At 35.2% G+C, this 15,630-nt stretch overlaps 1 protein-coding gene across 1 annotated transcript in view; it reads right to left on the bottom strand.

The window, feature by feature from the left end:
* Positions 1 to 15,630, bottom strand: part of DNAH7 (dynein axonemal heavy chain 7) — a 246,720-nt gene that overhangs the window by 84,694 nt on the left and 146,396 nt on the right. The window contains exons 40-45 of the mRNA XM_030855979.3: positions 12,919 to 13,791; positions 10,468 to 10,697; positions 7,062 to 7,392; positions 4,765 to 5,111; positions 3,015 to 3,195; positions 409 to 594 (exon numbers count right to left, since the gene is read on the bottom strand). Of these exons, the coding sequence (XP_030711839.2) occupies positions 409 to 594; positions 3,015 to 3,195; positions 4,765 to 5,111; positions 7,062 to 7,392; positions 10,468 to 10,697; positions 12,919 to 13,791 (2,148 nt within the window). The remainder of the gene's footprint in view (positions 1 to 408; positions 595 to 3,014; positions 3,196 to 4,764; positions 5,112 to 7,061; positions 7,393 to 10,467; positions 10,698 to 12,918; positions 13,792 to 15,630) is intronic.

Raw genomic sequence — 15,630 nt, 5'->3', positions numbered from 1 at the left:
GTCTTTTCCTCCCATAAAGTTTCAGTTTCTCAAGTCATTTGGAAATGATTTATTATTGAGATTCACAGAGAGTAGTTGACTAAACACCCCCCAGCTCCCCAAAATATCCTGATACGTTTATACTTGTTTAAGAACTGAAATTTTATCATTAGAGCCTACCATTTCACATTACGTTCTAAAGTAGATCTTTTTGTTTCTAAAACAATTAGAAGAGTATTTGATATAGCACTTTTTTGGCTACCAAGCTAATTTATTGAATAATTAAAATACACAACTAGAAATCACTTGAAAACATTTTTCTCCCTCGTACTTACCAAAAAATCCAAACAAACAAAAAACCCCAAGATTAATGTTGATTGTAATGGGAGGGTCAGGAAGAGACCCTAGAGGTCGATGAGTACTCCCTACCTGTCGATAGTTAGATGTAAAGGCTCCGAGGTAAGCGACGACCCCTGAGGAAATGAGGATGTCCCCTGTCAGGTTGATGTACAGCTGCCCCAGCTCCAGAGCTGTTTGGCTCCAGCGAGTTTTCTCACCCCCAAGGCCTCCGATCAACTTTTCAGCTCGTTCTAGCTTTTTGCTACACAGGTCAACCTCAAAAATAAAAGTAAACTTTTATCAACATCTACAAGGAGAATAAGTTAAAAAATTATTTAAATTTCTGCAAGATTTTACCCTCAGGGATAAATTTTTACATTACAAACACGCCTGGAATTAATTTTTTTTAACTCTCTAAAAGAAAAATGTGCAATATCTAACTATGAAGATCGGCAAGTCCATGACCTTTTAGAACATTTTTCATAATAAAGTGTGTACTTTAATATAATTTGTGAAATTTGTAACAGATATTTATCATATAATGCAAAGAATAGCTCTATTAAAGGAAATGAGCTACCGTATGAGACACTGAAAGTTAATTAAGTAATAAAGGACATCCTCTTGCAAATATAGATGTTTCCCCTCCATTTTAATAATCTAAATGCATTTTATTTTAAATATTCTATGAACGTTTTCCCCTCATTTAACTTGTGGTTGATTTAATGATAATTTTAAAGGTTAAATGTTTAAAAGTTTTAATAATTTATGCTTACTTACAAAGCACAATTTTCAAGTTGTTAAATTGTGTCAACCTACTCAGACACTTGCAATTAACCTTAAATTAGGACATCAATCAATAGTTGACAGCCTACTTTGTGCAGAAGACTGTCAACCAAGTTTGATTATACATAATTAAGCAATGTTATTTTAAAAAAGAGGAAGGGTAATTATGAATATGGCAAACTTTGGGAAAAGCTATTTCAACCCATGTAATAGCAATATTCCAACAGAATACCTGAATTATTTTGATTAATTTTAAGTGACTTAGCACCATTATTCTTAGAAGATGACAAGATTAAGTAAAGGTTATCTTAAAGTTCAAAATGAAATAATTTACATGAACAGAGGAAGTAAATAATTGATAAAAGCAGAGACATTTAGATCATTTTGGAATAAGAATTTGTCTTATACTTTTTCTTATGCTATTAATATTTATATTAAATAAATGCTTTTAGATTAAAAGATATAAAATACGGTATCAGTTTATCTAAAGATAGGTTTAAAAAAAGCAGAAGGTATGTAATTGGTAATATTTTTGATACTTCCTAAATAAAAACGTTTCTCTCTTAATTTTCCCTCCTTTAATATCTTTTGCTTCCTAGTTTCTTTCTTCACCCATTCTTCTTTCAACAGTATTAAAATGTTGAATCAGGTCTTGGACTATAATAAAGTTGCCATCAGAAGCCACCAAGTAAAAATATTTTAGCCAAAATTTCTCTTCCAAAAGTAGATTTTTAATACACATATATGCATGCATTCAATCTACATTACCATAATTTTCCAACATTTTATTATGAAAAGTTATTTCAAACATACAACACAGTTGAAAAATGTTTACAGTGAGCAACCACATACCCATTTTTTAGTTATATTATTTAAACTAAAACTGATCACTTGGAACCCATGCCTAATAATAGGTCACATTTTTAAGATTAGCACCATGTTACATATTGCACAAATACAGAATTTGTGCACATATCCTACAGAAAGAAGCAGTCTAGTACAATGAGAAACAGCATAGCTATTAGAGTCAGATTGCCTGGGTTTGGATCTCAGCTTAGAAGCTGCACTGACCATGAGTAAGTTGCTTAACTTTTCTGTGCTTCAGTTATTACAAAATGGTTCAAAAAGATTACCTCCCTCAGAAAGCTTTTGTGAGAATCAATGAGATAATATACATTGCTCTCAGAACAACAGTGCCTTGCATATAAGCACGCAATAAATGTTAACTGTTATAAAATGTTTTGACTTTTTTCTGGAACATAATCAGACTCTAGCAATTAATTTTTGCAAATGGTATCACTATCTAAGAGCAATGATTTTAGTCTTAAAAACATTTTCAGTGGACACACTATGGTTCTGGGTATTGAGTTCTAATCTCAGCTCTGCCATTCACTCTTTTTTTTAAAAAAATAATTTTTATTGGAGTATAGTTGATTAACAATGTTGTGTTAGTTTCAGGTGTACAGCAAAGAAAATCAGTTATTAACTCTTATATAACCTAAGTCACTTAACATTTTGGTTCTCCATTTTCTCACTTATAATGAAGAATGATTTAAATAATCTAGCTCAATATTCTAGTAATCTACAACAGAGCTTATTGACAATTTTCTTCTTTTTGTGGGGTAAAGAGCCAGAAGGTAAATATTTTAGGCTCTGTGGACCAAGAAGCAAGAATGAGGATATTATATAGGTACTTATATAATCATTTAATATATAATCATTTAAAAATGTCAAAACCATTATTAGCTTGTGGGCTGTACAAAAACTGACAATGGTGGACTTGGCCTGTGGTCCACTGTTTGCCAACCACTGACCAGGAAGAAAACAGGATTGCTGTGTTTGTGCCAGCATGAACATCATTTTTATTTAGAATAATTGAGGATTTGCCCATATTTGTCTGTATTATCCTATACCTGGTTTTCCAAGTCAGCCTTCTTTTGTTTATTTAGTTCGAGTGTGTCCTGAAGCTTGGCCAGCTTGTCCTGAACTTCCCGAAGCACTGACTGCTTCTTTCTGAGACCATCCATGGCAATTTTAAGCTCCCCTTCAGCTGCAGCCAGTTTTATCTTTTTGGGAGCTACTATTTTTGCCACTCTGCCAAAAGTAAAATTGGAAAATTAAATACATGTTTAATATTCTAGTGTACTTTCTGTCACTGAATTTACTTTTCTAATATCCTTACTATAACTCAAAACACATCTTCATGTATAACCTATACTGATTTCTATATTTCATTTAGGAATCAGTCAAATCTGATCTCAGCACATAAAACATGACTATTAAAATAGATATCAAATACACATAATGTTTTCAAATAAGTAATTTTTTTACCCAAAATAAAATATTCAGTTGTCACCAATGTCAATTTCGGTGATTTTGGAAAAGGAGAATAAGCATATACATGTAAAATAGAGCAGTGTTTGTGGAAACTAGCCTAATTCGTTAAGGCTTAATTATGATGAGAAGAAGGGTATTTTATTCACATCATTTTACTCTTTCATTTTTAAAAAATTTTTATTATTTTAAATAATTAAATGGGTTAATCTATTTTATTTTCATCTCAAAATAGTTAAAATGATTTTCTGTGTGTCCACCCACTTCCTCAGTTCCCCAACTCTTTTTTTTTCTCTTCCAGTTTTATTAAATACATCTAAGAATGACACTCCTGTCTTTATATTGTACTTTTCTCAAATTTCAGAATATATCCCTAACTAAAACCAGCTATCTTATAAATATGTATGTTGGTAATAAAAGGGATTATTAGGAAAAAGGATGGATCTAAATTCTCTTTTATCTGGAAAATGAAATTAAGTCATGTTATATTTCTAAATAAATGATAAAACATTAAATTAAAATTTGTCATTAACATAATATATCATGGTCCAAAATATACACAGCCTGTAATATATATGTACAATGATTCAAACTGTTTATGAGTTTGAAAGACATCCAGTAATAGTTCCTGTTTTGAAGAAATAACCAAAATTTTTTACTGTTTTGTATATAAGTATTTCTCATACAATCATCAAAAAAGGCTGTTTGTCTAAACAAAGAATAAATGTTAAGAGTGGTTTTCAAAGTGTGGTCCAAGACATGTCCCCTCCCCTTCAGGGACTCCAAGAGGTCCTCCTTGTGCAACTAAACATCTGTGTGAGGCTGCATTTTCCTCATATACTTCAATCAAAACAATATATCCCACAACAGATTGAATGAAGAAGCAGATCTGAGAGTCCAGCTGTCTTGTAAAGCACACAGTAAAGAGATGTGCAAAAATATGAAACACCACCACTTTTCTCACAACTGTTTTTGAAAATGTGGATAAAAAAAAGTTACTTATGTAAACATGTGGAGTTTTTTATTGCTATTTAAAAATGAATATTTTTAAAAATTCTCAGTTTTAATTTCTAATATGGTAGATAAAAAAGGTTTTGGGGTCTGCAATAATTTTTAAGAATATAAAGGGTTCCTGAGTCCAAAAAGTTGAAGTATCATTGTATTATACTATTTAGTTGGTATAGTCTTGCCTCCAGTAAATATGTCATATAACAGGCATTAGACAGGATTTTCTGAGGACCCTCTCACCTATGTAGCTCTTTATATTATTTAAATGGCCAAACCTGAAAATAAAACACACCAGTTCATTTTCTTTTTGTTAGTACTTACTTGTCATACGAATCCATTGCTATGACCCATTTGCACAGACCTTCGGCTGCTGTGGAAGCATTTCTAATCTTTTCTGGAACAAAATCTGGATTTGGAATATAATTTTTTCTTATGATGTTCATGTAAGCTGGAGGAATATTGTCCTTGTCATATTCATGAAGTGACTGTAGAAATCGAATGTCACCAAGAAGTCTTTTGGCGGGACCCCAGAAATCCTCAATTTTTTTCCCTGAACCCGTTGGGTCAGGGATTTTGTCAGCTTTAATGCCTTTCAAGATGCATACAGCTTCCATAACAAGCTTGACACCAGCGGGAGGACTCTTCATGGATTTTATCACTGTAATGTCCTTGAAATAATAACATGCTATTATTAAAAAAGAATTGTTTACATATGACTTGTAATCGGTTCCTATTTTCAAACTAAGCCATAAGATAGAAACTCACCGTTCATTGGGTAGAAATGATGAAAGTGATAGAATTGTGTCAAGAAGTGTTGAGAAGTTTATCCCAAAGGAAAAGTTACAGACAAAAAAGAGTAACGGGAAGATACCCTATATGAGATTACTTATGACATGAAATCTACTTCAAAGACACAAGAAAGAGAGTTTTGGCTGTCACAAAGTAAGAGTTTTGTTGCTTCTGAAAAGCTATAAATGTCATAGATGCAAACAGAAAAACACAGAGAAATTATACATATGAGTGTCTCCTATAAACCAACTATATATAGTTAGCTCTTATAAACATTTTCCTTTATATTCCTCTATATCTTTTTCATATGTATACGCTATAAACCAGTGTATATGCTGTATTTTAACCAATGGAATCATAGTATACTTAACATACACGCTGTTTTAAAATCTGTTCTATTTCGATCACAATACATAGCGAACATCCACTCATGCTAGTAAACACATCATTTTTAATGGCTGCATAGATAGCCTTCCAATGCATAGATAAGAACCATAATTCTAATACCCTATTTGTGCCTTTTTCTCTTTTTTACTATTACAATTGCCATATTGAATTAAAATCTTAATGTCTTTTATTGTTTTAAAGCTTTTGACAAATACTGACAAACTGCCCTCCAGAAAGCAGAAGGGTGCCTGCTGCTTTACTACATACACCCTTAGCAACACTGGTAGGCATTCTGACAGGCCAAAGAAATTTTATTTTGATCTGTATTTCTTTAAATACAAATAAGGAATGATATGTTTATTGACACTTTGTATTCATATGTTTATTGACTATTTGTATTTCCTCCTTTGTGAATTAGTACTTCTTTATACCATTTACTATCTTATCTTAGAGCTTGTTATTGATTTATAAGAGCTTTTCACATAGAAGCATATTAATATCTTGTTTACCATACAGTTGAAAAGTTTTTCCTCAGCGTTTCTAAAGTTCTGTCCATGGTGTTTATATCAAACAAAATGTGTTGGTTTTTAGGTACTAAAATTCAGTACTTTAAAAAATTTTTATTATTTATGAAAAATACAAAAGAGAGCATATACATTATGAACAATATTGCTTACTGTTTTTTTGTTCCTGATTTCTTATACCAAAGAAATCCTAGGTTTTAGTTTACATTCCAAGATTATTAACATCTGACCTACATTTTCAACCATTTTTATAGTAATATAACTATTTATATTTAAATTTCAATCTGAAATCTATTTTGGAGTAAGGTGTGACGAAAGGATCTAACACTTTCTCCCTTACCTCATCTAAAAGTTTTGCCAAGATTCCCAACACTATTTATTTTTTAAAACTCATCTGTATCTTTCTTAATTGAAATGTTCACTTTCACACCTTAATTTTTAATGAATTTCAAAGCTTAGACATGCTATTATAAAATATAACATTATAAGCCATATTATGTATCACAAAAAACAACTGACAAACATTGACATAACACTTTATCATATATACTGTAAGGTATATTCCAATTACAAGTGTCTAAATATGAAATAGGTGCACATAGCATCAAAATATGTACTTGGGTCTTATACACCTGTTGATTAAAGTTGCTCTGCAAAGTTCCTGAAATAACAGTTGTTGTACGGTTGTTTAGAACATTTGGAAGCTTGCTTCTTTTTCAAAATTGTCTTAGTTATGCATGTACATTTCTTTTTTTCCAGGTGAATGAGGGAATCTTTTTCCCAATTTGAAAATGATTTCAATTGCATTAAATGTGGAGACTAATTTGGAAAAACAGACTAGATTGTAGCACACAATATTAAGTACTTTCTTAAGCTATGATGATGCGTCTCCCAGCAAGCCTGTGGCTGTGCTCTTACCTGTGCAGTGAGAGTGTCAAGGGCAGCTAGAGCTGACTCTAATACGGGCAAGGCCCCTGCCAGGTCAGCATCACATTCATCTTTGATGGCTTTGGCAGCCATAGCTTGTTCATTTGCTATTGTTTCATCAGCTTTCACTATTTTTTCAGTTTTGGCAACTTCTACAGACTCCCTCTCAATGATTATCATCATTTCATCAACCTCTTTGCTAGCAACTTTTAATTGAGGTTGTAGAGCCTCTAACTCGAATTGCATTGTGGCTACTTGAGATGCAGCAGAATCCAGTTTATCCAAACCCACTTCGTACCTCTTTTTCATTTTCATTACTTCACTGAAAGCAAAGATAAAACAAGGTTAGCTGTCAGGCTCTAGCTCCTCCTTCAAGGAAAAAAATTAAGTGTCCTTGAGCTTTTCAGGCTTTTTCAAGGCATAACTGAAGAAGTGGACCTACTGTATAGCACAGGGAACTATATTCAGTATCTTATAACTAACCTATAATGGAAGAGAATCTGAAAAGTTATAAATATATATAACTGAATCACTTTGCTTAATACCTGAAACTGACACATTGCAAATCAGGTATACTTCAACTTAAAAAAAGTGGTTTGAAAGTTTTTCACATATATTAACAATTTTGTGAAAAATATAAACTCTAGAACTTTAGATTGTGTGCAATTAAAAGTAGACAGTATGTCTAGGGATTTTTTGTATTTCCAGTACCTGACACAATATCTAGGCATATAACAAATTCAAAAGATAAATACACTAAGTATAAGGCAAGGAACCTCCTTATACCGAGATGAATGATGTGCCTCTACAATTAGTCACCTTGGGAAGTTTATTCCAACAACATTATTGTTCCTTAAAATCTTTTTATAATCAGTTATTTTAAATAGACTTCAGTGCCCAAAATATATTATTTTGAATGCTGCCAAATGTGGCATATAATTTTAAGATGTGTTAAGTATCTTGAAATAGGAATTTTTTTATTTAAGATAAAAGTGGCCAATAGAGAATAAAGCTCAACACTTTTTTGGTGCAAAATTATTATAAGGTAATAATAATTGATTCAAAATAATGTTTTATATATATATATATATATATATATATCTTTTTTTTTTTGGCGGTACGCGGGCCTCTCACTGTTGTGGAGCACAGGCTCCGGACGCGCAGGCTCAGCGGCCATGGCCCACAGGCCTAACCGCTCTGCGGCATGTGGGATATTCCCGGACCGGGGCACGAACTCGTGTCCCCTGCATCGGCAGGCAGACTCTCAACCACTGCACCACCAGGGAAGCCCAAAATAATGTAACATTTTAACATACTTTAAATTTTTATCTGCATTCATATGTGTTCTAGAGATAATTGTACATTATGAGTAGAGAAAACGCTCCTTTATAATTTGTTTCATTTTAAATATTTGAGATGCCATAATGTCTCAAAGTAAAAGGTGACACATTTTAGAAATTCTCTTCAAAACGTTGGTTGGAGTAGGTAACAAACCAACCTGATAATTGTCTAAAGGTGGAAGTGCACTCTTCAACTGAGTGCTTAACTGGCTTGGGCTGGAAAACTGAAAAGGCTGTCATAGGGAAAAAAAAAACATTACAAGTCAGGACATGCTACACTTTTGGCATTTGTGATTCCCTCCGAGCAAAACGTGTTACAGCAATGGGAACTGAGGAGACTGGATAGACGACACCATATTATCTGTGAGTTTGGTTTCAGTGGAACCTTTGTGGAGCAAGCACTGGAAAGGTCTCACTCCTGCCAACATGAAGCAGTTTCAGTGTGGTGGTTCATCCCACATGATGCTTTGCTGGCTAAAACACTGGTTTCTTGGCAGGGAACCTGATAACTTGCTTCAAGTTTACAGTACTACCTGGCTATAAGGAGATCTAAAGACTTTAGCTATTAAAGGAAGAATAACTACAGGGTGGGAATTCTAGTTGAGGTAAAGGAGAACATTTCTAAAAAGAGGAAAGTAGGAAGGCCAACAAGAATGTCTAAAAATGCCTAGAAAACTATTACTTTCAAACTTTCTCTAAGTTTGTATATCATTTTTATAATCTTTCTTCCAGTTAGGATGGCCTTAAATACTGTGAGCATATAATCAAACAGAAAGATGAGTGATACCCCCAAATTAATCAGACTCCCCAAGTGGTTTTGATCTCCCTGGATGGGAAAATATGGGGGGAGAAAAGCAAGATTCCATTAGGTTAAAGATCCTAAGATCTACATGGAAAGAAACAATAAAATGACAGCCAAAGAAATAGTAAAATTCAACTAAGTCGTGTAGCAGCCTTGGGTGGGACTTGCAGATTTCACTAGGTAGATGGGAAAAATACCATTGGTATGATTCAACACGGGGTGTGTGCCATGATGAATAGGAAAGCTATGACACTCCTGCTGTGGAAGGCATTACAAAAGTCACTATAAATACGGCTAAGGAGTTTCCCAGCAGTATCTAGGTAGCATCTTGGACAATACGAGAAAAGGTACTTCATCAAAATGCCTGAGATAGTGAGTTAGCCGTAGGAGGATTTAGAATGAACTATAGTTAATATGCAAAAACTAATTATTTTTTTGTCAAGGAATCTGTGCACATTTGGTGTTTTAAGTATTTTTTTAATATTTAAAAGAATTTGGTCTATTAGATGAACAGATCAGCCTTGTACTCCAATATAAGTTATGTAATTGATCAACAGAGCTAATTTGCGCATTGAAGTAAAAAAATCTCATTAAGTTTTTAGACAATAGTCAAACACTGAAAAGAACTTAAGGCTTACCATATGTATAAGTTTAACTTACTAGATTTTAGAAATTATTTAAGTACCTGGGAAAGTTTAGTTTGATAAATCAGACTTCAAGAGGGAAATAAAAATATTAAAAATTACAAATGCAATATAAAAAATTGCTTAAATTCATATAAGTTTATTGATGTTTGTATTGATGTTTTCAAATAAGAGTTTACTTAAAGAAGGAAAGCTGGTTATGTATATTGAGTGGCTGTCTCTGGGTTTCAGCTGTTCAATACCTAAAGAGAAGGTTTATTTATTATCTAATTACTTATTAAAGAAAAATTACTCCCTAGTGTTGTTTACCCAATAGCATTGTCGAAGTATCCTGGAGCCTTACCACAGCTCTGAGTGGCACACCTTCATTCCTTAAACAAATATGATTATGCATTTATCATGTGCTGGGCAATGCATCTGCACAAAAGAATAAGCCCTGTTCCCTACCCTAAAAGTGTCTGTGGAGTAAATCATTTAATGATGTAACAAAACTCACAGTATATACATATATGAAATAAATCTCTACCACATCATTGCTATGTCATTTTTGTCCACACAAATGTTTTAAAAACCACCATAGCTTACTTTGAAATAAGAAATTTTGTTTTTACCTCCTTTTCTTTTCCAACAACAGTTTGAAGGTAGAAATTAATTCAAGATAAGAGGTAGGAGTCACATAATTGTATCTTTGAAGTTCAACATAGAAGGATGTCGATAAATCTACAGCAGAAGTGTGAAAGCTTTTACACAACTCAATACAGCCATCTCGTATTTCCTCTGACATTTCAATGTCTTCCAAGAAGCGGGAGGCAACTGCCTGTAGTGCATCTTCAGGCCAGGACTGAATTTAAGATAAATGCTTTAGCACATGATCCAATTTACTGACAGGAGTTTGTTATTACTGCGGTCCTTCATGGATGGTGGAAATGCAGGGAAAAACATGAGGGATGGGGTGGGACAGACACTCATGAGGAAATTCCCCCTAGTATTTGACCCCTTATGACAGGGAGCCAGTAACTAATGTGTGCAATATTAACCCTTCATGGTTTGTTCAGGGGTTAGAGAAATTGGGCCTGAGTATTGCAGGAGCAAGGAAGAGAAAAGGAACTAAATTTATAGAATGTCTATCTTTGTGCACACTCTACTATTATTATCTTGTTTAATTCTCCCAACAATTCTGAGGTAAATGTTACTATCCTTTCCCCTGAACTCCAGAATTAGATCAACAACTACCTCTTTGATTTCTCTTAGAATCATCTCAAACTCAACAAGTCTAAAACACGGTTCTTATCTCCCCCAAAATAGTTGCAGTCCTCCCCAACTTAGTCAACATCTCCACCATACACCCAGTTGCTCAAGCTAGTCATCCTTGATCCCTCTCCTCTTCCTCAATCCTACATCTATCCCAAAAGCAAGTCCTATGGGCACCATCCCTAAAATAGCTTCCAAATCTTTTCCATTCTTTCTATACCCACAACCATCATTGCAGTTCAACTCTCTGTTACCATCTTCCTGGAATTTTCCAACAGTGTCCTAAGTGGTCTCCCTGCTTCTGAGCTCTATGCAGCTGCCAGAGTGATCTTATCAAAGGCAAATTAGCTCTTTTCACACTCTCAATTTACAATCCTTCAAAGACTTCCCAGCACATTGAAAATAATATCCGGGGCTTCCCTGGTGGCGCAGTGGCTGAGAGTCCGCCTGCCGATGCAGGGGACACGGGCTCGTGCCCCGGTCTGGGAGGATCCCACATGCCGCGGAGCGGCTGGGCCCGTGAGCCATGGCCGCTGAGCCTGCGCGTCCGGAGCCTGTGCTCCGCAACGGGAGAGGCCACAACAGTGAGAGGCCCGCGTACTGCAAAAAAAAATTAATAATAATAAAATAAAATCCGAAGCCCAACTTGTAAATCTCTATCTGATCTGGCGCTTCCCACTTTTCTGACCTCAGCTCTACGACTTCCCCCTCAGTTACTGTGCCCCTGTCACCCTGATTTTCTCTCACGCCGTTCATTCCTTCTATGTAGCTCCTTGTCTTCACTAATTTATTCTCTTACCAGATCCTCTCAAAACTGGCACTTTTTGTCCTTCATCTTTCCTCGTAAAGGTCACTGATTCAGAAAACCTACATGCTACCCTGTATGATGAATTATTTTCCACTAATTTGCAAGTAAGTAAGCAAACTCAAGGAAAGCAGAAGCCTAGTCTGTTTCATTTTCCTATTCACCTCCAGCTTTAGGATAAGACCTGCTACAAAGCAAGAGTTCAATAAATATGTTTTTCGTGAAATAATTAATCTTAGCAGGAAATGGAGGAACAAACGGGCTATGTAAATTCCCCAAGGTCAAAAATTCTTATGTGTTAGATCTCACTTACAGGATCTCTGCCACAGCTTGCAAACTTCCTACCCCACCCCCTTGTCTGCTCTGCACTTCCTGATACTGAAATTTACTAGAAAAAGTGGTCTCTGGGGCTTTCTTCCTTTTGATGTCCTGTTGGGTTTGCTAATGGAAAGAGGCTGGAAAAAAAAAAGAGGTAGAGGCATTTCTACCCTTCTTCCTTTCTAGCAGAAGCTGAGCTCTAGGTTTTGGGTTCCTGTTCCTATCAGACATTCCTATTTCCACAGCTCCAAGTTCCAGTAACACTTCTTCCCCCCTATTCCCTTTTTTACCCAGCTGTAGTAACATCTTCTTGCTATACTCCACCAGTTCCTGCCTGACCATCCCTCTCAAGTTCCTTTAATCCTGCCTACACCTCTATGAACAGTCCCCTCATTCAACTTTCCTCAGTGAGGCCTTCCAGGGTGCTCTCTGCTCCCTGTCAGGAACCTGACTGATACACAACTTTATCCTAAAACTTTCTACAATAAATTGATGTCAATGACTGTATGCACTGGCAATAAGAAGTTATTCTATTATAATGATTTTTGAATTATAATTTCATAAAATACATTATTATTGATCAGAAAATTCTGCTAAGCTACAATTTGGTGGGGGGCTCTAAAATAAGTCATGCTCATGATGGAGATTCAATATTTCTAGAACTCTATATAAATTTACATGACAATACCTGAAACCAGTCAATGGTACAGCAGTTAACAAGAGCAGGGAACTTTCTAAGATGAATCCGAAATGCATCTCCAATTGGACTCATGGCAAGGACAACATGCAGTTGGTTGCGGCAGCGATCGATAAACATGTTGAAAAGAGCTATGGGGCTTCCATCAGTTTGTTTGGTTTTATCCCGTTGGCGATCTAAATGACGCATCTTATCACATATCTCCTGCTTCTCATCCAATGCAAAGAGATTCGGAACCTCCCCAGCATTTAGAAGATTGTTGACATCTTCTAGAAATGACTCTTTTTTAATCTGAGTATCTGTAAACAGGAAGACACCCTGCATCTCCCCTTCTGCACATTTCCTTAAGATCACTTTTAAGTCTTCATGCCACTCAGAATTATCGTAGCCCTTGGAGATTTCAACCTGGAAAACTGAAGAATCAGCCATGTGGGCAGCTAATCTGGTGACAGACTGCCTTCCACTCCCTCCAACACCAACCAGAAGAGCATGGCTGCGAGGCTGCTTCAGGATCCTGGAAATTCGGCTGATGTGCTCTATGGCAAATCGGAATAAGACAAGGTTCAGGGTTTTTTTGCTCATATTGTTGTATTCTTCTAGGTGAGCTTCTACTATCACCCGGAGAGCATCTACATCTGCAACTTCTCTGTAGTTGGTATCCTCTCTCTTGGGATCATGGAAATCACAAAACATTAAGCTGTGTAGGTCATCTTCTTCCACCACTCCATCATTATCAAAATCCAAACTTTGAAAAAGCTCATGAAAATTTTCATGCATACAGTTTTTCAAGATTTCTTGAATGTAGTTGATCAGCCAACTTCTGTCTGCATTATCCACAAGGCGATCGTAATACACTCTAAGCACCTGTATAATAATTAAAAAGCAGCTTTAAGAACTGACTCTTCTATTTTTTTAGTTTCATTTCTGTGCTCATCTCAAGTAATATAAAAGGTGCTCTCAAGAAATTTCTATGGGTTTTATTAAAGGTATATCCAAATGAGGACTGGCTCATAATAATATTCACTTTAAATATTAATTTTAACTGTATATATTTGGAATAATACATAGTTACACTGTTGTCAATAAATAAAGGTAAATTGGGGGAACTGAAGTAGATTATAGATATGCAAAGAGCATTAAAGACTACAGAAGGGAAAAAAAGACTAGAGAAGGTAAGTGACTGCATTTGCTGCTCACTCAGATATAGATAACAGAGCTGGGCACTGGTATCTAGGGTTTTGCAACTCCCTTGAAGTGATCTTTTCCTTTTCTCAGCCAGATAACATCTTGAAAATTGTTGTCAAATCAATATATATATATATATATATATATATTTTAATAAAAGTACATTTTCTAGATAAAGAGGGAATGTCTTAGGTGGAGGGCAAATTTGTCTTATTTTTGTTGTAAGTAATTGCAGAGGGCAATCTACTAAAATAAATCTCTGCTTATCTGCACATGTTGTGGGACTGCAAAAAGTAGTTAATCAGGCTTGCTACATAAAATAAGTATTTCCTTAGAGTGGTATGAATGTCCCTTGGTTGCAGTCTGTTTGGGACTGAACTATGTTCCCCCGCATATTCATATGTTGAAGTCCTAACCCCCTTAATGTGATTGTATTTGGAGAAAGGTCCATTAAGAAGATAATTAAGGTTAAATGAGTTCATATGGGTGGAGTCCTAATCCTATCCACTGCTGTCCTTACAAGGAAAGGAAGCAACACCAGAGCTCTCACCCTTTCCCTGCAGACACACAGAAGAAAGGCCATGTGAGGACATAGGGAGGCCCTCTGTGAGCCAGGAAGAGAGCCTTCACCAGAAATCCACACTGACGGCAACTTGATTTTGTATTTTTGGCCTCCAGAGGTGTGAGAAAATAAATTTCTGTTGTTTAAGCCACTCAGTCTGTGGTATTTTTGTTATGGCAGCACTAGTAGACTAATACACACAAAAACAAGTAATGCATATTTCTGTCAGCAAACTTTCTAACATTAAACCTGTCTGCATCAGCTTCTTCACCTTATAAAGTGGAAGTAGTAATACTCGCCGTACAAATCTCAGATGCATGGCAAAAATGAAATGACAACAAATGTGAAAACACTACAGAACTGAGAAATGTAATTATTACAAACTGCCTTGGAATCAGCCTAATTGTGTTCAAGAGTAATGATTTTATGATTTCTTTCCTTCTGCTAACTTTGGGGTTTTTAAGCTCAAAATGGATTAAAGACCTAAATGTAAGGCCAGAAACTATCAAACTCTTAGAGGAAAACATAGGCAGAACACTCTATGACATAAATCACAGCAAGATCCTTTTTGACCCACCTCCTAGAGAAATGGAAATAAAAACAAAAATAAACAAATGGAACCTAATGAAACTTAAAAGCTTTTACACAGCAAAGGAAACCATAAACAAGACCAAAAGACAACCCTCAGAATGGGAGAAAATATTTGCAAATGAAGCAACCGACAAAGGATTGATCTCCAAAATTTACAAGCAGCTCATGCAGCTCAATAACAAAAAAACAAACAACCCGATCCAAAAATGGGCAGAAGACCTAAATAGACATTTCTCCAAAGAAGATATACAGACTGCCAACAAACACATGAAAGAATGCTCAACATCATTAATCATTAGAGAAGTGCAAATCAAAACTACAATGAGAAAGCAATAATACTCCAATAAAGACTAAAAAAAAAAAAA

The sequence above is a fragment of the Globicephala melas genome, chromosome 7 (genome assembly GCF_963455315.2).
Source record: "Globicephala melas chromosome 7, mGloMel1.2, whole genome shotgun sequence".
Lineage (NCBI taxonomy): Eukaryota > Metazoa > Chordata > Mammalia > Artiodactyla > Delphinidae > Globicephala > Globicephala melas.
The sequence above is the reverse complement of the archived record's forward strand: the minus strand, read 5'-3'. Positions and strand labels throughout refer to the sequence as shown.